At 43.7% G+C, this 26,429-nt stretch overlaps 1 protein-coding gene, 1 non-coding gene and 1 pseudogene across 3 annotated transcripts in view; 2 read left to right on the top strand and 1 right to left on the bottom strand.

The window, feature by feature from the left end:
* MYO5C (myosin VC) overlaps positions 1 to 26,429 on the top strand; it is an 84,424-nt gene that overhangs the window by 30,842 nt on the left and 27,153 nt on the right. For both annotated transcript variants that reach the window (XM_039889022.1, XM_039889023.1), the window contains exons 11-26: positions 2,211 to 2,292; positions 4,410 to 4,550; positions 6,313 to 6,438; positions 8,737 to 8,820; positions 10,704 to 10,838; positions 11,307 to 11,404; positions 11,668 to 11,754; positions 12,234 to 12,345; positions 13,106 to 13,317; positions 15,031 to 15,196; positions 15,779 to 15,925; positions 17,309 to 17,473; positions 18,799 to 18,892; positions 21,892 to 21,955; positions 23,963 to 24,143; positions 26,305 to 26,398. In XM_039889022.1, coding sequence (XP_039744956.1) covers positions 2,211 to 2,292; positions 4,410 to 4,550; positions 6,313 to 6,438; positions 8,737 to 8,820; positions 10,704 to 10,838; positions 11,307 to 11,404; positions 11,668 to 11,754; positions 12,234 to 12,345; positions 13,106 to 13,317; positions 15,031 to 15,196; positions 15,779 to 15,925; positions 17,309 to 17,473; positions 18,799 to 18,892; positions 21,892 to 21,955; positions 23,963 to 24,143; positions 26,305 to 26,398 — 1,988 coding nt within the window. The remainder of the gene's footprint in view (positions 1 to 2,210; positions 2,293 to 4,409; positions 4,551 to 6,312; positions 6,439 to 8,736; positions 8,821 to 10,703; positions 10,839 to 11,306; positions 11,405 to 11,667; positions 11,755 to 12,233; positions 12,346 to 13,105; positions 13,318 to 15,030; positions 15,197 to 15,778; positions 15,926 to 17,308; positions 17,474 to 18,798; positions 18,893 to 21,891; positions 21,956 to 23,962; positions 24,144 to 26,304; positions 26,399 to 26,429) is intronic.
* LOC120623187 (uncharacterized) lies at positions 9,670 to 9,788 on the top strand (annotated as a pseudogene).
* Positions 20,963 to 21,081, bottom strand: LOC120581089 (5S ribosomal RNA). The gene has a single exon (XR_005647147.1). It is a non-coding gene; the product is annotated as a 5S ribosomal RNA (ribosomal RNA).

Genomic DNA, 26,429 nt, shown 5'->3' on the forward strand with positions numbered 1-26,429 from the left:
GCCTATTGAGCACCATAATAAAGAATTTGAATTTTTTGGCTAAGTGTGCAAACCTGAGACAGGAGTAATTATAAACTCACAAGAACTTGTTACTGTACATGTTAAATTTTAAATTTAAAAATAAATTCCTTTTCAAAAATTATAAAAGTAACATGCTTGCTGCCACCAGTGAATTAATGGTATACCCTCCAAAAAAATTAGTGCCCCTCTTTAAGTAAGAGTGCTGCTGCCCAACAAATCCTTTCGTGCCTTTCTCATGTGCTCATGTGCACCCTGCAACTTTTGAGAGAACTGAGCTCAGTTTAGCCTGGAAATAAGGCAGCCTCAAAGGAAGAGTCACCCTCACCGAAAGCGTTTAAAGCTGAAGCTGTGGACTTTGAGGTTTCAATTGGGAAAGGCATGAGGGCTCATGGCTCCCTAGCCAGTTAGGTGTTTATGGTCTCTGGACCCAGAGTTGGAAAGGCCTGGGACTCAGATCGCTGGGCGTGAGCACTTTGGTGTGCCGGTTGTATGGCTCTGAGAAAGTTGCAGAAGCTCTCCTAACCTCAGTTTCTGTATCTGTAAGATGGGGCCTGTCTTGCAGGGTTATTATGAAGATCAAATGGAAGAAATTGTAAAGATGTCTTAAGAACCATAAGCATCGTTCAAATGTGAGGTGTTGTCATAGCTAACGTGCTTCTGGCATTTTAAGTCATAGATTTAGGTCTTTCCATGGGTTTTGAACTTTAACTCCAAGTGCTCTTTCTTTGAGAGAAGGGGAACAAAAGGGCAGGAAAATAATCGGTGATGCTTGATATTCCGCCCCTGCTCTAGAAAGTCCTTCCTTTGGCCTGGGCTATGGAGCACGAGGCCCTTTTAATTCTTCCCCAAGCCCAGCCCCGGCCTGTCCACGGTGTCCAGTTTCTGGACCCCAGAGTGTGTGTGGAAGGAGCTGTCAGAGCTGTGTGGGTTCACCTCCTGCCCCAAGTCACTGTGGAGCTGTTTAGAACAAAGTTCAGGCCCATAACCTACTCAGGACATCTACACTGAGCCAAACTGGCTCGGTCAAGTGAGACTCCCAAGGGACCCATGGTTGGCACTGGCAGGAACCCCTTAGGATTAGAGCAATTAAGAACCAAAGCTTTGGAGGCACCAAGACTGGAATCAAATTGCATGTCTGGCATTTGCAGGCTGCTGGTCTCTGCCATGGTCACCATCACCTCTGACCACCACGTGTAACAATGGGGTCACTGTAGCCCCCCACCTAGGGCAGTGTTAGGGTTAAGTGAGGCGATGTGCAGCAGCAATGCTAGCACCCAAAGCCCTGGGGGAGCTTCCTCCTGGCAGGAGTGCTTACCTTGCCAGGTGGCGAATTTAATGCCTGAGTTTTGTTCAGCCCACAACAAAAGTTTAACAGAGTGGTATTATTCACATAAAAGTGCAGAATTCTGGCTTCTCTTGAGAATCAGGCGGTCTAACGTCCTGACTTGCATTCATCCATGGCCACAGCTGGTCAGAGCAGAGTAGCAGCTGCCCCATTGGACAGTCCTGTTTGCAAGGGCCCTGCGCAGCTCACTGTGCACTCTCTCCAGCCTGCTTTTCGTTTCTGTCACCTGCCTCCTCTCAGCTCTGTGTTTGCAACCCCAGGGCAGCTCCAGAGACAGACTGAATGTCTGAAAATGAAGGTGGGGCCATGTCTGTCTTGGACCTGCCGGGGTCTGCTGGGCTATAGGCATTAAATGACCTTGCCCTTGTCTTCCACAAACTATGAAAGCACTCCTGGGAGAGGCAAATCTGTGCTCCCTCTCCTTTCAACAGGTAAAGAGTGGGAGAATAGGAAAGAACACTGCTTCTCAGCCAGGCTCACACTTGAGTAGGACACTAGCTGTGTAACCGTAACCTTAGGCAAGTTTCTAACCTCTCAGAGTCTTATTTCTTCATCTATAAAATGAGGATGATAATGCTGCTGTCAGTGTTGTGTGGATGAAATGATACATGCTAATCTGACGGGCCTGTTTTAATGCCTGCCTCAGGGTAGCTTTTTTGTACAAGCCGGATTCCTTCTGAGGCAGCCTGGGAAAAGCTGACTTATAAACCGACTGCCGGGATATTAAAACTTTAAGAAAACATAACAAGTTGTTTAGCTATGAAGTTTGTCAAAAAATACTGACCTATAAATGAATGTATGTGTCCTCCAAGTTATATTTTAACTTGCTTAAACTGTATTTCAGTTTTGAAACCTTCGATGTGAACAGCTTTGAACAGTTTTGCATCAATTACGCTAATGAAAAACTGCAACAGCAGTTTAACCTGGTAGGTGATTTTTCTGCTTTCTTGAAACTAGTTCTCAGCTCTGTGTGCCAGCAGACACAGGAAGAGGCAGTTAGGCTTCTCTAAATCCTGAACAGTAAGAGCTGTACACTGGGCCACTACACCACCTTGTGGCCTTATATTGAGATTGCACCTTCTCATCCTATTTCTTCTTTTTCGAGCTACCCGGCCAACTTTTAGTTTCAATTCCTCATCTGCCAATCTTGGGTACCGACCCCCTATGCACCCAGACCAAATGATTTAGTGAGTTTCCTGAAGGCTCCACCTCCTTGCACCTGCTGCACTCTCTGCTATAACCCACCTTGTTCCTGTCTTTTTCCCATCCCTTTATCTTCACCTGGCAAACTCCTGCTTATCTTTTGAAATTCAGCTTCTCTCACAGAACCCCAGGGGAAGAGGTAGTATGACATCACAGAGAGCATGTGCTTTTGCTTAAACTGAGCTGGATTTGAATCTCAGTTCTATCACTTCCTTGGGCTCTCTGAGCCTCAGTTTTCCTCACTTTAACAATGGGCCAATAGTATCTGCCTAATATTGTTGTGAGGAGAAGACCAATCATACTCAGTATGTGTTTCTTTTTCTTTCTTTTCCCTTGCTCCAGAATTAATTTATGTATAAGCATTAAATGTCATCTTATTACAAGTTTCTATTTTGTTTGCATTCTCAAGGATTCCTTGGCAGTTTAACATTTAGTAACCCCAATGAAGGGTTTTTCCAAATAGATATGCATCACAACTAAACCATATCTGCAGATTCTGCCATCTCCTACGACTCTAGTGCCATGTTGTTCCCAACACACACATTCACCTCAACCTCAAAATAATGCATATGCAAGACACCCCCTGAAAATAGCGTATCAAGGCTGCAATTTCATTTTCCTCCTGCTCGCCTTCCTCTTCCTCCATTTTTCTCTTTTTCTTCTTTCTTTTGAGTCATCTGGTACTGTGCAGATCGTTCTGGGAGGGGTAGTACCTTAAAATGTCAGCACAAAAGCCCTAGTGAAGACTGTCTTCCAGCTCTTGTTCCATAAGCCTGGCCGCTGCTGGATCCCTGCCCTGGTGGCCTCCAGGAGCTCAACAGTGTTAAAGCGAACCCACCACCTTCCCCTCTCAGAGCCCTGACTCTCCATGCTCCTTTTCGTGGTTAAACCACCGGCATCGACCCAGTGTCCTGGCCTAACTTTCATCTAACTCGTCACTCTCGCTCATCTTCCTCCCCCAGAGTCCTCTGCGTCACCTCCCACAGTGTCCAGCCACCACGGAATGCTTGACTGAGTCCTGACTGGCCTCTCTGCCTCCACTCCTGCTCTCTTCAAAGCCATCCCTCACCTAAGTCGAGCTATCTTTCCAGACCTCATCACGATCCTCCCTCCCTCACACCTTCCACAGGTCTTCACTGCCCCTAGGAAAAAGCCACAGGACCAGAATTCTCTAGAGAATGTGAGGGCCTTACACGATCCCCGCTCTGCCATCTTGCTGTGCTTTCCCGTTACCCCATGTCACTGCTGTGCTCTATGTCTGGTCTGTACAAGCCCCGTTTGTTTCTCAATCACCTATTGTGCTTTTGTGCCGCTCCCAAAGGATTCCTCCATAGCAGGCTTTCTCCTTGCTGCCCTTCTCCCTCCTGCCACCTGCAGCCAAGATTAGCCTGAGCCAGCCCTCTGGGAAGCCTCCCCGATACCCTTATGGCCCGAACAAGTAGCAAACAAAGTTCTCCAAGTTGTTGGCTTCTCACACTGGCTCCACAGCCAGCATTCTTGGGCAGGCTGCCTTCCACCCGGCCAAAGAGGCTGGCTCTGTACTGGATAGCAGCAGTGCCGTGAGCAGGGAAGGGCTCCAGGACCACTCTGAGTACCTGCATTACTGGAAGTGACAGGATGTAGGCACCCACTCAGACTGGGCGGGAGGATGAGGTCTAAACCCACATTAGGAACTCAGCTGCATTGATCATGGGTAAGGGAGGTTCCCTGGACCTTAGGGTCTTCCATAAACATTGCAAACCAGTCATGTATCTATATTTTCCAAATGCTTACATCCTGCTTTTTGGAAACACATATTAATATTCTGTTGTACTTTCTGTGCTAACTTCTGGATTCCCAGCATGTCTTTAAACTTGAACAAGAAGAATATATGAAGGAAGATATCCCTTGGACTCTGATAGATTTTTATGACAACCAACCAGTTATTGACCTGATTGAAGCAAAAATGGGCATTTTGGAGTTACTGGATGAAGAGTGCTTGGTAACATTTTAAAATAATTGGTTTTACGCCTTTATAGGATGTATGCAGCTGCATAGTGTTAACTTTAAAATTTCAGCATAAATCATTCATAATGCTTATTTTGGAATCTATAATAAAGTAACTCTGTTTTTAGGTATAATTTTTAAATGATATATGTTTGTTTATAAACTTTTTATTTGAGCACCTACTGTGTTAGATATTGTGTTGTTTACCGAAAGGGCCTCATAGACCTGGAGATGAATAGGATTCAGCCCTTTGCTCAAGTGGCTCATGGTGTGAATTCATCTTTAAAATATTGAGATTTTTTTCAACTTCTGAGTAGTAACGGATGAGCATATTGCAAAGTGGATTTTTTAAAATATACATATACATGTAATTTCCTGACATGTTACTCAGTTGGTTGGTTATTAATGCTTTGACCGTAACAGGAACCTGGGAAGACCAGGTGAGCCTCCCACACTCAGCATGTGTCACCCACCCTTGGGTAACATGCATGACCTCTTAGGCCGTGTCCAGCAGGGAGGAGCCCTCTGAGGCTGTCTGTAGGTATATGAAGAGTGCATATGGAAACAGCAATGACCCCACGCCAGTTGTTGATGACTAACAAAACTGGGGTTCTCTTCCTGATTCTATGAGTCATCTATCGGGAGGGGTAGAAGAGAAATCAACACCATACAATTTGAGAGATGAGTTCTGAGAGGTTTTCTGTTATTTCCCTCTGGGGGAGCAGCTTTATAGTGAGTCAGCCTCGCAGTGTTCTTCATGGGGCCATCAAAACAAAGAATCCCTAGGACAATATTCGTTTTTTGGTTTAAAGTTTGTATTTGATGTTTAAACATAGGTTCTATTTTTTTACACGGATTTATTTGTACTCCAAGCCCCCTCCCCAAAATTATAATGTTGAAGACCTAATGGCATTTTCTCCCTAGAATTCTCAGTTCCATAATTCTTCTCACAGATTATCCTTTCTGGTACCACATGTGCTTCAGCCCCTCCAGTGATTAAGATTAAAGGGCTGGCTGGCATCAGGGCTAACATTCCGGAACAGAAGCCAAGGTAGCCTCTTCTAGCTAAATACTTGTACCCACCCCACAGAGACATTTGCTAGGTGACCAGTGTCACAAGAAATATGCGGGAGTCATTTGAACACAGTGGAGTATTAGATTCACAGCATTCAGGCTTAATATACTTGGTAAATTTAAAATTACCAGCTATCAAGAAGGAATTTAGCAACTAGCTTAGTTTGAGGAGATGAGATCTTAGTGCAAGTAGGTAGTTATTCATGAGGCAGTAAAACAAAGGAAAAACTCTTTTCCTGGGGATGGAGTGAGGACAACCACATTCAGGTGGCAGTCTTTCCCCATTCAACTGGGAATGAAAGTCTGTTCACATAATGGAATTCATACTACTTTTTCCTGAGCCTTTGAACTTCTTTGGGAGAAAAAATGAAAATACTACCAGTTTTGCAGAAATAAAATTCATCCTTCTTAAGTCATTGTGTGACCATTTCCTTTTAGTTCATAACATTTTGTTCTTCTAAAGGGGCATTGATATGTCCATTTAAATATCACTCTGAAGATTATTGAGATCAAGGGTAGATTGATGCCTAGAGTCGCTTTTAGATGAGGAGCCGTGGATCCAGTGCAGCTCGCTCGAGGTGCCAGATCATCTTCGTCTCTCGGAAATAGAGCTTTTGCTCACTTCTTCTCATCTTTCATCTCTAGTCTTCTTACTTGCTATTTGGTTTGCTTTTCTCTTCCAGTTACCACACGGAACTGATGAAAACTGGCTTCAAAAGCTGTATAATAATTTCATCAACAAGAACCCTTCGTTTGAAAAACCCAGAATGTCAAATACATCCTTTATCATCCAGCACTTTGCTGATAAGGTACAGTGAGAGTCTGGAAGGACACTGTCCTGGAGCCAGAGCTGCCTGCTGCACAGGCCAGGGACTTTTCGGGTCAGATTCAGGTCACACTTAGCATGTAGGATACATGCAAGAGTATGAGTGTGTGTGTATTTAACAATCCTTAATTTATTTTTATCACAAAATACTTGAATTTGGATTGTACTGCTTTAAAGAGCAACGTGTTGCTAGTGGACCTCATTTTTTATTTTGGATTTATTATGAACTTATTAACCTTTTATCAGTTTATTTTTGCTATGAACTCGTTATAATCAAGACAGTGTAGTTGTTTCCTATAACAAAAGCTATATCTTTTTTTTTTTTTGAGGTTTTTCTTTTTCAGGTTCTAATATATTTACTATGCTGGTGACATAGGTTGACTCAAGATGATGGGTTTTCTAGGTGATCTTTAATTTCTTCTTTATATATCTCCTATTTTATATGAAACAAATGTTAGTCTAATAAAAAAAATATGTTTAAAAAATCACACTACAGAAAGCTTAGAAAACAGAAGGGAAAAAAAGAAAAATCACCATAACCACTTGCCCTAAACACGCATTCTTATCTTGTTTTCTTTTCCCAAGGAAAATCCTGTCCTTAGTTGGGCGTTACTCTAGTGGCCTGGCCAGTGCCTGAGGATCATGGGGATAGCTTGTGCTTGTCTCTCTTGTCTGTCCCAGAGGCTACTGCTATGGGTCAGAGTCTGCTGGTCATGTCTGAGTAGCCGAGGGGACAATAAGCTGGAAAGCTGTAATGACCTTTGTGGACTAGGGGAGTATGGGTAAATATGATAGACTTGTAGTGCTTAGAGGGTTTCAGATTGATTCCTGAAAAGATGCCTATGAAATGAACGATGATACATCAACTTACATTTCTGACTTGTTGTCCTTTATCTGGGGTCCCCTGGAGAAAAGAAAAAAAAAAGAATCAGACTTCACACAAAGCATGTATGGCATTTCCTTTAGGAGGCCCTCTTTACAGCGCGTAGTGTCTATACATTTAATTCTCTCCTCTGGCATTTCCAAGAAGTGCCTCTTAAAAGAACTAATGGTGCAGCACTTTGGGTGGACTGCAGATTGGTGGGAAGAAACCACACACACTGTAAGGTGAGCTGAGGTTCTCAATTCAATTAGCCAAGGAAATAAAATCATTTTGAAAGTGAGACAGCTGCATTTAGATGCAATAAGTCAGCACATCTTCCCTCCGTCCCCAGAGCCCCCCAACAGAGGCACTCAGCAACCTGTGACACTGTCTCCACAGACGGTCTCCCTGGATCAGGAAAGTTCTACATTTGTTATACCTTTGTCTGCTTAGACTAGTGGCTCACGCCATCAGCCTGGAAGAATTTATACAAGAATCTAAGTATTTCAATCACAAGAGAGTATGTGATTACAGACAGCCAATGTTCCTGATTCTTAACCTAAACTCTACACTAATAAGGACACTTCCTCATCCAGAGGGACAAAGCAGAGTCCTCACCCAGGGGTCCCTGAACACCCTCTAGATTCCAGCACCCCCAAATGCCTGTTTCCTCACCATTAATTTTTTAATATTTTATTTGTTAACATAGGTTTTTAATTTATGAAGAATAGAATCACATATTAAAATGCATAACCCAGAGGCATAAACTACATTGGGGTTTGAATGTTAAGCAGCCCTCCCACCCCCACGTTGTTGTTCAAGGGATTTGAGAAGCCTTAGGAATGAGAAAGGGCTGCGTGGAGAGCCTTTCAGAGCCAAAGGCAAGCGTCGTAAACACTGACCCCCTCTAAGCCTCACTTTGGGGCTTTGGTGGCCCCAAAGCTTTGTGGTCAGCTCTCAGTTTTTTCCTCTTTCTACCACATTAATGCTGGATTAGAAAACATTTCTCTTTGAACCCAGAGGATACCACTGAGCTTTTTTCTCCTCCTGGTGGCTTCTAAGATGAAGTGAGCCCCGACCAGGTCTTCTGAGACCTGTGTGTGTATTAACTACACACATTGCAGAGAATTGTCATGTGTAGCCAGAGGGAACTCACAGGTGAGTGCAGGGTGACCAGCAGCCAGTGAGAAATCCAGGCAGTGGCAGGCCTGGCTCTTTCCAGGCCTGGGACATAGTCCCACCTTTCTAAGTTTTATATAATGGAGTAACTGTGACAAACAGAAACTGAATTTTTTTTTTAGAAGATTGCTTTACAGCCCCTTCATTAATCTTTCTTTAAAAAGAAAAAAAGAAGTTGTGATACTTAGATGCTGTCTGCTTTTGTTTCTTTGGAAATAATTAATTCCTTTCTCTGCATAGGTTGAATATAAATGCGAAGGTTTCCTTGAAAAGAACAGAGACACTGTCTATGACACATTGGTTGAAATCCTGAAAGCAAGCAAGGTTTGTCAGGTCCTTAGGGGTAATTAAGTTATGCCTTATACACTTGACATGGATCTAGATATCGGGAAAAGTAAGAGAGAGGGAGGGAGAAAGAGAAAGTGTGTGTGTGTGTGTGTGTGTGTGTGTGTGTGTGTGTGGTGTGTGTGTACACTGTCTTGTGGCAAATTGTAGCTCAAACAAAAAATAACTATTTTAGAATTGGAACTAAAATACATTTCTATCTTCTAAAAGCATGCAAATCTCCACTGTAAGCAAAATCAGAACTCAAACATACAGATGACACAGGAAAGACAGCTGACAGAACCATTTAAAGAACCACAGCTCACATTTTATTCAGTCACACATATTTAGACAGCATCTACCGTGTGCCAAGCACTGTCCCCGATTTAGGGGACATAGCAGCAAACAAGGCAGATAGGGTTCCTGCAGAGTGGAGCTCATATCCCAGAGGGAGGACCTTCCTGAAACCCATAACCGGGCAGCAGTAGGCAGTGCTCAGTGCGTGTAGAACATCAAAGCAAAACAGAGACAGAACAAAGAAGGGAGCTGCTTTGCAAGTGTAAGCTCCTCGAATCTATGGTTCTGTGTGGTGAACAGTGTCACCAAGAGAAAAATTCTGGCTCTTTGAACATTTTTAAATTCAAATTTGAGAGTAAGGCTATTTTATACATAAGCTTTCATTTTTGTGAAGATTTTATCATATTTATTTCCCTTCTTTTAAAAGATCCTAGTCCTCCATCAACGTTCAAGTATTTTGACCATTTCCCAAATGAGCGTGAGCACTTCCACTAATGATCATAAATAAATCATAGGCTGTGACCTCTTCAGCTATTAAAACTGATTTATGAGGTCTACAGCCATGCTACCCTGAATAAGCCGAATCCTGTCTGATCTCGGAATCTAAGCAGGGTTGGGTCTGGTTAGTACTTGGATGGGAGACCACCTAGGAAAACCAGGTGCTGTAGGTGTAAAAAATAAGGGATTGTAAACTGACAAAGTCCTTGCAATCTGTGAGGTCAATCAAGGATTGCCTCATCAAATAAATAAATAGATAGGTAGGTAGGTAGATAGGTAGATAAACAAACAAACAAGCAAAACTGATTTATGATAGAGAATTCAACGTGGAAGTGGCCTGCATCTTATACACGTTTACCCTGGGGTCCAGTCTGGACGATGAGCACGAATCTTATAGAAGCACAGGTGGGTCTCCATGTGGAGCACACAGGCTCTCAGAGGTGTGGCAGTTTCAGACCCACTCCTCCCCAGGGGCACACAAGGATGCATCAGGCAGGAATTCTGCCCTGAAGGAGATTCTCAGTGTCTGATTTAAAAGAAAAAAAATATGTGGTTCACTCCAAGAGAGAGGACATAACAAAGAAATAACTGATGTAAAGTAAAAAGTAAGGAGTGTCCTAAAAGAGGTACAAATAAGATTAGGATAGTTTAAAGGAAGTTGGAATTTGTTCCTGCTGGGGCATCAGGGAAGCAGGTGGGACTGGAAAATATTTTAACAGAACTTCGAATAATGGGTTTGGATCTGTGGACATGAGAATGTGGGGTAGGAGGAAGGAAATTCCAGGTGCAGAAACAATGTGAGCCAAGGCACGGAGGTGGGAATTATAATGTTTCCATTTTCCTGAGACTTTGAGCGATACCCCTATGTAGATATTCTCTGCTCTCATTCCTGGGAAAGAAGCCACAGTCGTCCCGAGTGAGGACAGTCCATTGTGCGGAATTGAGATTTGCTGTAGAGATTGGTCAAGATTGTCACTTGACCTTCCACGGGGTTAGTTGGACTTGTTTTGACCACTCGTTTGGCTTGTACCAACTGAGGCCTGTGGGCAAGCACTTTCGGACATTGAAATCCTATCTGCTTCTTCCAGTTTCATCTCTGTGCCAAATTTTTCCAAGAAAATCCAGTTCCTCCTTCCCCTTTCGGTTCAGCGATCACAATTAAATCTGCAAAGCAAATCATCAAGCCAAACAACAAGCAATTCCGGACCACAGTGGGGAACAAGGTACCGAAAAAGTGTCTGAGGGCAAGGGGACACAGGCACAGGCCAGGCCCCCAGGGACCCGGGGACCCGGGCACTGGGAGGCTCCACATTCCAGGCCTTGACATGGGCACCAAGCTTCTTCAGAACTAGTATAAATATGAGTGCAAAGGAAATCAGTGGTTCATTGTCATGGCACCTCAACCTCCAAGGCCATAGACAACTGATCAAACCACATGTTTGCACAGTAACAAGATATACTATGCTCCCTGCTACGCAGGAGTGTTGGACAGGGCCCGTTCTGTCCAGCACAGCAGGACACTAACGATCACCGTCATGGATTGAAACCTTTTGTAATAGATATTTATGCACAAAGTTAACTTTTGTTGTTCTTAACTTACCAAGTTGGGGCCTCTTTTTTTTTTTTTTTTTTTGCCTCAAAGTAAGCATTAAATTTGAGCTCAGTGTTTATTGCTTGACCTTGTCTCCCAGTTCCGCAGCTCTCTGGCCTTGCTCATGGAGACCCTCAATGCAACCACGCCCCACTACGTTCGCTGCATCAAACCGAATGATGAGAAATTACCCTTTGAGTAAGTGTTCTCGTGAGGCAGGGAAAACACTGAGCAATCCAGTGTTTCTGTGGTGATGTTAGAGAATATACTCACAGTTGCCTTGAATTTTACTGTTTCTGGGCTTTAAAATGATTTAAAACAATCCCGCCTTTCACATATAGTGTTAACACAATCCCTCTGCATTGCTCCTTTCTCCATATCCTCAACTTTCTGAACTGTTTTTTGGAGGTGCTATTATCAATTATAATGGCTTAACGCATTATAAAATTGTCTCCTTTAAGGTTTAACTCCAAAAGAATTGTTCAGCAGCTGCGAGCCTGTGGTGTTTTAGAAACAATTCACATCAGTGCGCAGAGCTACCCTTCCAGGTATGTCTTCAGCCCTTGTTTGGGGGAAAAGTGCCCAATTTCAGGGCTGTGCTGAAAACCAAGGGAATGTCTACCATGTTTGTCGTCATGTACTTTCCTAAGATGCTCCCGAGGTGTATCCCGCTGTGCTGTGGGAAGGCCAGGAAAGGATGCTGCACAGGTGGTGGGTGGGGCAGAGGCCGCCATCATCACCACCTTATCACCTGTCTGGGCTGCAAGTGAGAGTCACCCGCTGCCTCCTGGGAAAGGGGGCTGTGGGGAGCGGGGATGGGGAGAAGACAATCGTTGGAGCAGAGCATTAACAGAAACAGTCCAGGTTGCAGACAGGTGTACTCAGCATGAGGTAGGTCAGAGGTCAATGCCATCATCCTTAGAACAGACTCCACCCCACCAGCAGTGACCATTAAAGCCACAGGGTCCAAAGACATGACAGGCTCCCTCCCAGGCACGCCTGCTCAGGCCCTGCTTTGACCTTCCAGGTGGACATACATCGAGTTCTACAGTCGCTACGGTATCCTCATGAGCAAGCAGGAGCTTTCGTTCAGCGATAAGAAGGAGGTGTGCAAAGTGGTTTTACACAGGCTCATCCAGGTCAGTCTTGCCCACCTGAGCCCTGGGCCCTTACCAAGAAGCACATCTCCCAAACCTGTATCTTCATCTTTGCCTCAGTCTCTGGACTATAGTTGTCATGAATGGCTAAGAAGAAAGAAAATGTGCCCCAAGCATTTGTGTGCTAAGGAGGTCAGAGCAGGCACAGTCATGGGCACCCTCTCCTGTCAGTGGGAACCCAGCTTTGAACCCTGGCCTCCTCCAGTGTCCTTCTATCCTGCTTTGTTCTCTCATAGTCTTACACAGTCAACCAGATGGTCACTAAGCCGGGGGTACAGACTCGGCACTCAGTGTGGATTTAGAGTATCGCTGAAGTGATGAGTAACGATGGAAAAGAGCTGGGGAAGGAGTAATGATGGCCAGGAGAAGGGGTGGTAAAGAGAAGCGAAAATGCAAACAGAAACCAAGTCTGTCCAGCCGCTCTGCCCCTTTTGTGGAAACCACACATGAAAGGCTGAAGCTCCCCAAGAGCCCAGCTGAGAAGCATGGAGAATGCACACACCCCTCCCCTTCCCACAGGTGGGAACCTCCACCACAAGTCCATTTCTTCCCCTAAAGAGGCTTTAAACAAATCGAAGTATAAATTTCTAGATCATATTAGAGTTTTTCTGCCTTATGTCAAAGAACAGATATGTCAAAATAACCATGTTTTTGGCATCTTTGAATCTCTAACCATCTTTTCCAAATACTGTAGAAAATCTGAAAATATTTTGTTTCTGATTATATCACTTTTCTCTTCCAGGATTCTAATCAGTACCAGTTTGGTAAAACCAAAATTTTCTTCAGAGCAGGGCAAGTGGCCTATTTAGAGAAACTCCGATTGGATAAACTGAGGCAGGGTTGTGTTGTGATTCAAAAGCACATCCGTGGCTGGCTCCAGAGAAAAAAATTCCTCCGAGAGAGACAAGCTGCGCTCATAATTCAGCAGTACTTCCGGGGTCAGCAAACTGTGAGGTATGTTGGAACCAAGGGAGACGTGTTGAATTGTACATCTGTCTTTTACGATCACCTCCCCGGGGGAGGGGCCTGCCTTTCTCCTGGCAGCCAGGGTGCATCTTTCTGGGATGGCCATGAGCCTCAAGGTGAGAAGGGTATGTGTCTCAGGAGGCAGGTAGTACTGACCTGCCTGCTGTCCCCATGTGGCAGAGATGACAACCAGGACCCTGAAGAGATGAAGCCCTAATCAGGGTGTCTCTGAAGAGGATCAGAGTTCTCAGTGAGACCAGGTAGAGGGACTGGGCTCCTTTCCGTGGGAATTGAAAATGCCTAAGATGACCAGGGTCCTAGTGAAGCCCCTGAGTAAAGATGGCAGAATAGCCACTGACCAGCCTACCTGCAGATAGCGAGGGATCCTTGGCAAGTCTCTGCCAGCAAACACACAACCCCTTGGCAAGGTTACCACAGCAGCCCAAAGGGGATGGCTGAGTGGAGGGCAGTTCCACTAGCCATGCCATCCCATCTCTGCTTGAGTGGGCTGTGCTGGGCTAGCCAGGGAGATGGGTGTCCTTCCCAAATAGCATTGTGTGTTTCCGTGTGTCTGCCCTGCCTCCTCCCTTGGCATGCTGTTAAGATAGTTGAGAAGGCAGGTTTATAAGGGTCAGGCTGTGTCACTGAACGTGATCACTTCCTGAGCTGGAGGCATGACCTCCAGCAGCATCTGAGCTTCTCCACGTGTTTGGCACACCACATCTTTCATCTCAGCATGCCCCAAACTGGACGTGCTATATATTTTAATAATAAATGGTCCCCATCTGTTTCTAACCTCATTGACTACAAATTTTCTCCATGTAGCTTGTGTTCTAGCAGTTCCAGACAGATTCTCTTTTTCTGAATACTTCAGGCACGGCTAGGCCTCCACGCCTTTGCTGGTCCCAATCATCACTGTCTACAGAAATCCTTTTCTATCAAGGACTGGCTCACGTGCCATCCTTTTTATAAGAGCTTCTTTGCAGATCTTTTAGTAGTTATTTTATTTTTTCTCATGTCCCACTTGGCCATTTATAAGTCTGTCTGCTCCATGAGGCTGTTAACTCTGAGGGTAATAACTTTGTCACCTCCTCCAGTCCTTTGGATAGGAGTTGACAGACTCATTCTGTAAGAGCCAAATGCTTTGGACTTTTGGTGCCCTGCAGTTTCTCTTACAACAATTCACCTCTGCCGTTATGGCGTGAAATCAGCTGTGGTAATATGTACATAATAAGTGTGGCTGTGTTGCAATAACACTGACAATAACAGGTGGAAGGCTGCAGGTTCGGTCGCCCAGCGTTAGTTTGCCAACCTCAAGTCTGGAGCCTCCAGCATGATTTCCCACAAGAACGAAAGAGTAGACGAAAGAGCAAGTACAATGCCAAAACACAGTTTTGGTGTCATGATCCCTGTGGTTCCTATGAGCCTGTGAGCCGGTCGATCAGCCTGGATATGAAGAGTGAGTGTTCCCACATGGTTCCTCGTGCCTGGAGCAGATCCGCATTCAGATTGGGGTGAAGGGGGATGTAATGATGACTGATCTCCAGTAGGCATTAGAATAAGTCACAGAGTTTAATGTGTAGGTCTGCAAAACGTTTGACTATTCCTTAGTAGGAAAGAGTTGCACAAGCTCGTCATGCCATATAGTAGAAGTCAGTGCTCTGTGGATAACAGATGGACTCCACATTCTTCTTAACCAAGGAAAGCTATTACAGCAGCGGCCTTGAAGGAGGCGTGGGCAGCCATCATCATTCAGAAGCACTGTCGTGGATATCTTGTTCGCAGTTTGTACCAACTGATTCGCGTGGCCACCATCACCATCCAGGCCTACACCCGAGGACTCCTGGCCAGGAGGAGATATCGAAAGGTGCGGCCGAGACCACATGCTTTCTTGGGACACAGGTTTGCCAGGGCTCATGTTATTTTTCACTAACAGTACAGGTATACCTCATTTTATTACACTTCGCAGACTTTTTTCCCCCCACAAGTTGAAGGGTTGTGGCACCTCTGTGTCGAGCAAGTCTATCCAGCAGGCTCAGACGATGGTTAGCAGTTTTTTGGAATTATAGTATTTTTTAATTAAGGAATGTGTTTTGTTTTAGACATGCTATCGCACACTTAATAGATTACAGTATAGTGTAAATATAACTTTTATATGCACCGGGAATCCAAAATATTCGTGACTCACTTTATTGTGATATTCACTGAACCCACAATATCTCTGAGGTGTACCTGTAGTGAGATAGTTTTTCTTCATGTGAATGTCTATTCGTACATGTCTGCTACAGGTGGAATTTGGTTATTGTTTTAAAAGTCTATTGTAGGTCTCTGTGGGTTGATTATAAGAAATTCATATTTCGCACAATAGGAAATTTCTGGTAGTTGTATCTCCAGACATTAGAGAAAAAGTAGAGATCCAGTTTGCATTTCACAAAATCTTGTTTTCAAGATGCTAGAGGAACACAAGGCTGTGATCCTTCAGAAATATGCTCGGGCATGGCTGGCCAGACGCAGATTCCAGAATATCCGACGATTCGTGCTCAACATTCAGCTTACTTACAGGGTCCAACGTTTGCAGAAAAAGCTGGAAGATCAAGTAGGTATTCGTAATGCATCTTTCATGTTTACTTTTTCTTACAGATATATTTTCTTCCAGGCAAATTTCTTAGTGATGCAGTTAAAATTTACATGCATGTCAGGAGGTTCAAACAGTTTACATGCACCACCTGAGCTAGAAGACAGAAGCCCACTGGAAAGGGCTGCTACATGTGGTTGTGTACTTTGTATACCGCACAAGGGCAGCTGCTCAAGAGGGCAAGTGGGGCTGAAATCCATCCGGGCTCTACTCGTCAACCAATGTGTCCTGACACAAAGCTGGGCTGCCTTGAGGCAGGAGTACCTTTGTCTAATTTGCCCAAAGGTCCATATGGTCTAGCCGCAGCCCTCCCTCATTTGGGAAGACTCCCCATGCCATTCTCACTGGTAGGGAGAAAAATCCGCATGCTCTCAGCTAGTGCACAAAGGCTGAGGAAAATGCAGCATGCAGGTCTATAAAACTCACTCCTGGGCTTGCCTCAATTAATACCGAGATTCTCCTAAGGTGAACTTTAATATGGTAATAGGGGTCTTTCATCAATGGATGAATGTGTAAACAAATAAACGTGAGATTTTGATGCAATTTCCCCTCATTGTGCTGCTGTGCAACACACCTGCATGTTATATCTCTTATGCAGAGAACAGCACTGAAAAACAGTCGTGGTCAGCTGGGAGCAGGGCCTGTGGGTGTCTCGACACTGCCTGGGTTCCATTCTAGGCATATTCATTTGCTAGGGCTACCATAACAAACTACCACGGACTGAGTGGCTTAAACAGCATTTATTTTCTCACAGTTCTAGAGGCCGGAAGTCTAAGATCAAGGTATTGGCAGAGTTGGTTTCTACTGAGTTGTCTCTCCTTGGCTTGCAGATGGTTATTTTCTCCTTCTGTCTTCACATTATCTTCCCTCTGTGTGTGTCTGTGTCCAAATCTCCTTATAAAGACTCCAGTCATCCTGAATTAGGGCCTACCGTAATGACCTTGTTTTACCTTAATTTACATCTTTAAAGATCCTTTCTCCAAATAAAATCACATTCCAAGTACTGGTATTAGAACTATGCCATATGAATTGGGGTGGAGGGGGGCGAGGTATGGGGCAGTGAGAGACACAATTCAGCCCACAATGCTAGGGCGGTCCTGGAGCTCCAGGATTGGACTGGCCCTACACTAAAAGAATCACCAGCTCAGAAACAATCCTGATGAGATCTGCGTCTCTCTTTTCACTGGAATGAAGATGCTTATTATGCCATCATAATGATAAACGTGATCTGTATAACTAAAACTCTGAAAGATTTAGATGCCATGTTAAAGGTTCTGAGAACCAAATAGAACAGCTTCTTTACGTGGTGTAAACCCCTAAGCACCTGCTGTTTCTTTTCTCTAGAACAGAGAGAACCATGGGCTGGTGGAAAAGCTGACCAGCCTGGCTGCTGTTCGGGCTGGTGACATGGAGAAGATTCAGAAACTGGAACTGGAACTGGACAGAGCAGCTGCCCACAGGCACAATTACGAGGAGAAGGGGAAGAGATACAAGACTGCTGTAGAAGAGGTCTGTGCTGGTCGTGACTCTGGCAGTACCTAAGAGTTTCCACAGAAGAGACCACAGCACAGCATTTTACCCCAGATTTCTGCAGAGCAGATGAGATTTTGCTGTTGGCTTCCATCATCAGAAGGCACTCCCTTTTAGGGGAAGGAGGGTGGAGCCCTAGAGTCAGAGTGAGAGGGGAGGAGGTTCAGGCTTTAAGAAGCCTAGCATAAGGTTTTCTCTTTCAACTTTCGTAAAGTGATGAAAAGCTAAGAAGGAGCCCTGGCGTCATGGTTCCCTCTTTTCCAGGATGAGTTTGGTTCCCTGTTGCTGGCCCATCTGGTGTGTCCCCTGCAGCACCTTCCCCAGAACAGCAGTGCAACGCTCGGGGCAGGTTTTCATCTCTGTGGTGCAATAAAAAAGCAGTAGACGTAAAAATCCAGTGTGCCAGGTTCAAACCTTGTCTCTGCTGCTGTCTGGCTGGGCAACCTTAGGCAAGTCCCTTACCTTCTTTAGTTTTCTCATTTATAAAATAGGAATTAAAAAAAGACCTGACAGAGTTGTGAAAATGAAATTGTCAGATAAATAATTTAGCCAAATGCCTGTTGTAGAGCCTTGCACAGGCATGAGCTAATATTCTCTGAGACTGTCTATATTACTGTCAATTCTCCCGCACTTTCCAAAGTCTTACAGCACCCAGGATTGTGGCAGCCTGGAACCCCAGGACATCCCCCTGCCCTCCCCGTGGACCCTTGCCCAGATGCACCAGCACAGCTACTGGCATTGCCCACACTGCCAGTTACCAACCATCAATCAGCACCTAGAGCCCCCAGCTGCCCGCTCAGCAGACGCTTGACCAAGAGAAGCTAAAATAATAGAACTTATGTCATGATCACATATCCTTCCAGAGTCATAACACTCTCAAAGTATCAATCCGTGTCATATCATAAATAATTTATATCATATTTAATATTAAATGCCCTGGCTGTCAAGAAGCTCAAGAGAAGGATAGAGGAGTTTCTTTGATTTTGAGGAGAACTTGGTTTGGTTCTTTCTCCTTGATTTCAGCCATTGGTAGGCCAGGTTAGGAACTAGTAGTGTCTGCTTGATGAAATCACATGGAACCCTTGCATGTGAAAGTAAATGTCATGTCTTGCAGTAGGCTGGTGCTGGCTGCTATCCAAGGACAGGATCTGAGACCAAAAAAATGTGTGCGTGGGTGGGCGGGTGTGGGTGTATGTATATATATACTAATTTAAAAATATACAGCTTTTCACCAAGAAAGGGAATGGTGACAAAACTTGAAATGAGGTTTTCAAGAAAGTTTTTTTTTTCCTTCCCTTTTCTAGAAATTGGCAAAGCTTCAGAAGCATAATTCAGAACTGGAACAACAAAAAGAGCAAATACAGCAGAAGCTTCAAGAGCAAACTGAGGAGCTGAAAGGTAAAGCCCAAGGTGGCCTGACCCGTGTATCCATGAGTTCACTTGTCCAGTTGTTCCAGAAATAATGATTGGGTGAGAATTGAGTTAGGCAAAATCAGAATCTCTGGTATATACTTAGTGTAACAAGAAAATTTTTGCTCCACAGATAATTATATTTAAATGACGGTAACTTTACCCTATAGATTCATCTGTTTTTATTTCCATCTTTTGTCAAACAGCACAGCAATCCCTGTCTCAGACCCTCCTAGGCCATTCGCAGAGTACAGATGATTGGGCTGTAAGCCTGGAACTTTCCCATCAGGAGATGAGAGGATGTGTGTCTGTGTGTGCATGGGTGCACCTGTGGGTAGTGGTGGCAGTAGTGGTCCAGACATCAGTATTTTTTTAAACAATATTTTTATTTTTCAGTTACAGTTGGCATACAATATTACATTAGTTTCAGGTGTACAACATAGTGATTAGACATCTATATAACTCACAAAGTAAAAGACATCTGTATTTTTTTTTTAAACTTTGTGGTATCCTGATGCACAAGGTGATGTCGAAGTAACATTTCTTGCTTGCCAAGAATTTTCAGTCAGATTTCAGATCTGTCCAAGTTACTTGGTCTGAGTGATATGCACATCCTCTGCCACTGCCCTGGCCCTATACGGAGGGCCCAGCTCAGCCCTCGAGCTGCATCATCCACAGGCCCTTGGAGTTAGTGGTGGTATCACTTTTTGTCAGGGGTGTGGAGCAGCCACCCAGAGCCTGGCTCTGTCCGCTCATAGCTTTCCAGCTCAAATTCTAGTTCCAAGCACTTGCTAAATCTCAACAGGAACATGCTACTGGTGGTTTCCCACCAGATAGTTTAAATCAGCACACTCGGTTATTTGTCTTGTCCAGGGATAGTTTCCTTAGGATCTGATGTGGAGCATGGGGCTCAAGGGTTCTGACCTGGGGATCTAACACAGGCCCAGCAGGGGCTGGATACACCAGGAACCAGAGGAGCGCAGGAGCCCTGGGGGTTCAGGTCAGAGTGCAGGAGAAGCACATGTCAGTAGGAGGAAGTAAACATCCTGAGTCCTGGCCAGCAGAGCAGACAAGGCCATTCAGAGGATGCCCAGGATTGGGCGCGCCCTCCTGTTCCAGATTCTATGATGAATCTGTGCCTTCCACCTTGTGATGATGTGGGTGTTGATGGCACAGAGGGAGGTCAGGGGTTTGTGAGTAAACCTAAAACCGAATTAGGGAAGGACTTACCCACTGCCACTTTTTTCCATTATAATACATTCCTCTTGGGTATTAGTTCTTTTTTCTAACTTTAAGTGGAATTTCTCACAAGAAAATTTAAATTCCCACAAGTGTGTTCTGAAAATCACATAGTTAACTTCATTGATATGTTTGGGTGGATAATTATATACTTTCTTCTAAAAAGTGCATGAAAACTTTCAAACCCAGTGTTTATAAACTGCTCATCCTGAGAGTTTCCCTACCTGTGGCAAACAATGTTTTGTAAGTCTTTGCTTACCCTGTGACCTATGACGAAGGGATGTCATCAGAGTCGTTTCCCCTTTTTGAGATTCCAGCTTGGACTGCATCCCATTGCTCTTGGGAAGAAAGTCACATTTGAACAGCCTCTTTAGGCCCTTGGCAAATGGCCCAAGATGGCGAGCACTAGAACTGAAGCCAGTTCTGTGAGTAAATTGGAAACTGAAATTAAATCAAATATACTGGCTTCTAAATTAAAGTTTAAGCATCTTCCCTCATATTTTCTTGCTGGATCATGACATTCTAAAACAATCATTTTGCTTCAGGGTCATGTGACAGTGCATTAGATAAACTATTAAACTATTGACTTTTTTTTAACCAAGTAATTTGGAGGATGGCTATTGTCACCTTACTCCTGGGCTCCCCTCTGGGGCAGGACTCAGGAATGAGACACAATTCAAGAATTAGGTGTCAGCCAAATATAAATAGGGACATCAGGTTTTGATGGGCTGCATCTGTCATCCTGCTCTTGTTTTGTTTTGTTCTTTAAATGAGAATTTTATTTGTTTATTTATAATTTTTATTTATTTATTTTTTTTATACCTACAGCACCTGGTCTTCCTAGGTGGTCTCCCATCCAAGTACTAACCAGGCCCGACCCTGCTTAGCTTCTGAGATCAGACGGGATCGGGCTTATTCAGGGTAGCATGGCCATAGACCCTGCTCTTGTTTTGAAGGGCACCTGTTGTATGTGGACATGGTGGGAACGTGGGGCTGCCACAGCCAGAGGATGTCCAGAACCCAGTGACTGTTTCCTAGTTGTCCAATGCCCCTTTAACCTGTACTTTATGTTAGAGCTCTTATATTCAAATGCAACAGCATCTTTTTTACACTTCATCTTCCCCAGATAAAGTCAGATACTTTATTATTTTCTTGATTATCATGAATGAATGGTTCTCAATCAACCGAGGCACTTTTGTTCACCTCTGTACCCTTAGGGCAATGCCTGGAGACAATTTATTTGTCACAGCTGGAACAGAGGTGCTACTGACTTCTAGTGGGTAGAAGCCAGGGATGCTGCTCAGCACCCTACTGTGCACAGGACAGTCCCCTCTCCACATTAAAGAATTACCCAGCTTAAAGTGTCAATAGTGCCAACATTGGGAAGCCCTATCACAAATTTACCATTTCTGTTTGCTTTTAATAATAATATTTATTATCTCAAAGCCAATATGCCTATTTTAATCAAACAAGTGACATTCAGACCAGTAAAAGTGCTATAAATGAAACTATTGATAGATCCCAACATGAAAAATTTGTGAGAATTATTATTTTGTGAGAATTATTATTTTGAACCCCCCCTTGTCCACTTCTCTCATTTATAGAAGTAACAGTCACACTGTCATCTTAAGTCCTATTAATAATGAATGCCCCATAATTGTTCTTGCCTTCTCACTTTTTAAACATGATGTGACTCCATCAAGGCCTTGGTTTGCAGACATATTTCAAAGAGCTTTCTCTTTTCTCAGGAAAAATGGATGACCTTACCAAGCAGCTCTTTGACGATGTACAAAAAGAAGAACGGCAAAGAATGTATGAAATCTAGTTTACCTTACAGCTACTGCTTTCTCTCTCTCTGCTCTTTTATATTTTGCTTCTCAGCTTACAGATAGCAGATCACAGATACAGGAGAATGGGGTGTGAATAATTTTAGAAAGTGAAAGACTTTGAGATTTGGGAGCTAAGTCCCACAGAGTTTCAGACACTGCACAGGTTTGCAGTTGTGGACAGTGGACTACTGGGAATTTCTTGCTTTCTCTTTATCGCTAAGACAGTAAAAAGAGACTGCCACCCCCTTTTAACTTCCATCAAGTCCAAGAAGAAAGATTTTTGCCTAGAGAATAAACCCCTCCCCTTTGCCCCACTTGGTGTATCTGTTACTTGATTCTTGCCCCAGATAACAAGGGTTGGAACCCACCTCACAAAAATTAAGACAGCTCCCCATGACCTTGAACTGAACCAGCCACACTTTTCCTATGTCAATATCAAACCTTTTGCTAACCTGCAGTCTGCACTCCATTCACTTGAGTCAACTCAGAGGTTTTAGATCTCAAAGTAGGGAAGCGTGGCAGCATGGCAGAGAGAAAGGGAACATTCTTGGCATGTCCCTATCGCGGGCCAGTAAGCTCAGGGCTGCCTGGGGTGGTAGGATTTACAACTTCCCCATGCAGTTAGTTATCAGGAGAGGCTGAGTCTGGGTGAGGAGGCAAGATGGCAAAAAGTTAGAGGAAGGAGTGTCACTGAAGGCCCCTAAGCATTGAGAAATGAAGTGTTTCCGGTCCTACATCAGTTTTAAAATAGGAATATTTGGCTCTTTACCTTGAAAAATCTATTTTTCAATGAATTCTGAACTCTAGGAGAGGAACTCGGTTCTTGTCATCTCACTGCATACTAGGGCCACTGGGAGCACAATCATTTCAAGCAGCGGGCCTGAAGAGCAAGGTTACTTTGAGCTCTTTGCAGTCCTCATCAGCACTCACGTGTAGCTTGGTCTGGTGCCTGGTCAGCTGATGGGGGGAAGTCTTGGCCCCTGTCACAACCCTCGAGGCACAAAGACACCCACATTATGTGGGCGCACACCCAACCAGTTTAAGCTGCAAATCTATGATTCTTTTTACATGAGACTTTTGGTTGCAGTCTACTTCTACAGATGTATTTCACTGGACTCTTAGGAGCACTGCAGGTTTTTTAAAACTTGAAAACAAAATTTAAAAGTTTATTAATATCTATAAAAGGAAATGAAACAAAAACCTATTGGGAATAGGACTCTTTTAGGGTTTTTTCCTTTGTGCTATAAATAAGTCATAATAAGTCATAAAATGAATTGAGTTGTCAGCCTAGCAAGTAGAATGATGATTAATAAACTTGTAGAGCCCCTAGGACTGTTTCAATTCTGACTGGTTCCCTGTAGGCTGTGTTGGGCTGGTCTAGGTCATGTATCTTTCTTCATTTATTTTCTTGGTCAGTCATCCCATATTTAATTGAGTAACTGTCTCACTAGGAATTGAGTTTTCGTGGGCTTTGGAGCACTGGACTTACTGCCATTTATTCTAGAATGTTTGAAGGGCCGAACCCTTTGACATATTAAATGGCTGCATTAACTAGTTTAGGACCAAGTCAAACCAAACCCCTCGAGGGCTTTGGAACTTGGCAGGTGCCAGGACTTGGCAGAACATGCCAATGTCTTTGCTGAGGGAAGTGGCCCTTCCTCAGGGCCACATGGAACTAATGGAGCTTTGAGAATACAGTACCCCAACCGCCACTGAGTCTTTAAGTTCAGCCTCCTGTGTTTCATTTGAGTGACAATTATAGAGCTATCCTACTCAGATCAGAAGGTATAAGAAGCTTCCTTAACCTAAGGGGACAGGAACATAGCTAAAAATAAGGCCATTGTCTATTGGAACTGTCACAATAGATCCTAATTAACTTGTCTCCCCCTTTCCAAGTCTCCTCTCATTTTCAAAATGATGTATTGTTCTAATTCAGGGAAAGACTTTAGAGACAATTCTAAGGTAATTATTTTTTCCTTTTGCTGGCTAGACTTCTTGAAAAAAGTTTTGAACTAAAAACACAAGACTATGAGAAGCAGATCTGGTCTTTGAAAGAAGAAATTAAAGCTCTCAAGGATGAGAAAATGCAACTGCAGCATCAAGTGGAGGAAGAGCGTGTCACCTCTGATGGCTTAAAGGGGGAAGTGGCCCGGCTGACCAAGCAGGCAAAGGTAGAAGCTGCTTCTCAGTTTTAAACAAGCCCTCTGGCTGAGTGAGTTTACCTGCACAGGGGGCAGTTTCACATTCCCACAGAATCAGACGGCTAAAAGCATCCGTATGAAGGCCAAAGGCAAAAGAAAGGGCCCTGGTAACATCAGTTTTTACAAGTAGAAACCCCAAACCGCCTTTGACTTTGACTTAGCAGTAATTGTTTTTTATATTTGAAGGGTCAGCTTTCTAATTTTTTAGAAATTACATTTACACAAAGATACTCAAATATGTTGACTTAGAGGATATGTCCAAATTAAATTATAAATTGACATGAACTCTTAATATACAATCCATCATCCTGTTATATACCTATAAATACCTATATTAAAATTCAATTACCTTATTATCAGAATCGTACATTTTAAACTACTCTCAGAAAATCCTACAGAAGCAATGATCTGTACTTGGACAATCAGAGCTTAACTGTACTCTTTCCTGGAAAACACAAAACTGTGTGTCCCTTTGTTCTTAAATGCAAGACATTTCAGTGTAAGATTGGAAAGCTTTTCAACTTCCACTAAATATGTGACACATATGTTAGTAGTATTAAGATTATGCAGTTATTTTCTGTAATTGTTATGGATTAGCTATGTGTGGCTTAAAAGAGCATTAAGAATCACATCTGGGTCACCTCTGCACTTCAGAGCAGAGCTGTCCATGTTCGCCAGGCCCTGTTTTCCTATTGCTTAGAAGTAAGAGGTTGGACAGTGGGATCAGGAAGGACCACATATTCCTACGACTGCTTTATTCTTAGCAGTGACATAAGACTGATGTCAATCTGTGGCAGTCATGTCACCTGGCTGCAGTCTATATCTTGGGAAATCACATGCCTGCACGTGGAGTGGGGCAGCAATATTTGTCACTTACTTCCTCTTTGGTAACTAAAACTTCAGTCCGAACTCTCCAATGTGGTACATTAAGAGTAATCTGATTTTCAAAGAAAATAACCCATAATCATCATGTTATACCTGTTATAATCCATCTCTAAGTAAATACACATATGACTTGAGACATCTACTGAAACATGACAAAGATTAGGGCTTTTGATTGGATGGTCCTGGGGCCCCTGTCAGCTTGCTGTGTGACCCTGAACATGCCATTTACTCTTTATGCAGCTTCAGTTTTCTAATCTATAAAAGATCACTCTGCTCACCATATGTTGTAAGGATGAGGTTGTATATGTAGTGATCAGTAAATGTCTCTTCGATCTCCTGTCTCACCCCCTTTAGATACAAGAGCTGTACCATTAAACACTTGGACTAACAGAAAATACCAAGGAGAGGTTATTCTTCTTTGCATGTCTCTCATAGCTACAAAAACACAAACCTGGGGTGTTTCCATAGAGTAGTGGTTAGCATTTCTGCTTTGCACTCAGAAGGTCCTGGGTTCGAGCCCTAGCAGAGCCATGGCCCATACCCCGGATGCACCAGGCCCCGGGTGTGCGCCGCGAGCATGTGGGAGGAGACGCCCCACCTTCAGAGATCCATTTCTTAAGGAGAGATGGTAACATCCGTAGGTCAGGGATGGAAGGTGGGAATTAAAAAAAACAAAACATAAACCTGAGATTCTCACTCAAGCTGAACTTACAAGGTGAATAAAGGCAAAATACAGTCTCTTCCCTACAACCAGAGCTGCCCCTCAGTAGACCCTGATCATGCCCCCAGGGCCAGCCCTTCACTGCCTGGGTGCACCCTGGCTCTGCCATTGTGCCACTTCTAAACTTAGCTGGAGCCCAAACACACAGTTGCCTACATCCTTGCATCCAATATTTCACCATACAGTGAAAGAGAATTTAGCCCCTTTGATTTTACTTCTCTTGGCCCCCCTTCCTCCTTATCTCACCCAAGCTTATAGTAAGTGGTTATTGTTTCCTTTTAAGTAGGGAAACTAATTCAATTGATACAACTGAGTAGATCTGGGAATAAGTAACAATATTTTGAGCAGTTAAACATGTTTCAAGGCCACATTGTATGGGGAGTTATGGTTTAACAAAATTTTAACTAAGGGACTGCAGTGAGGATGCTTTGTATAGATACACAATACTGTAAGAATATTCCCTTTGACATAAATCATAATAGCTATTTTTTTTCTTCACCTGATACGATCATCGCTGTGATTCAGACAATCTCTGAGTTTGAAAAGGAGATAGAACTACTTCAGGCACAGAAGATAGACGTGGAAAAACATGTGCAGTCACAAAAACGGGAAATGAGAGGTAACAAAAATGAGTCACTGAGCCCATGAGA

Source organism: Pteropus medius, unplaced genomic scaffold (assembly GCF_902729225.1).
Source record: "Pteropus medius unplaced genomic scaffold, Ma_sr-lr_union100, whole genome shotgun sequence".
Classification (NCBI taxonomy): domain Eukaryota; kingdom Metazoa; phylum Chordata; class Mammalia; order Chiroptera; family Pteropodidae; genus Pteropus; species Pteropus medius.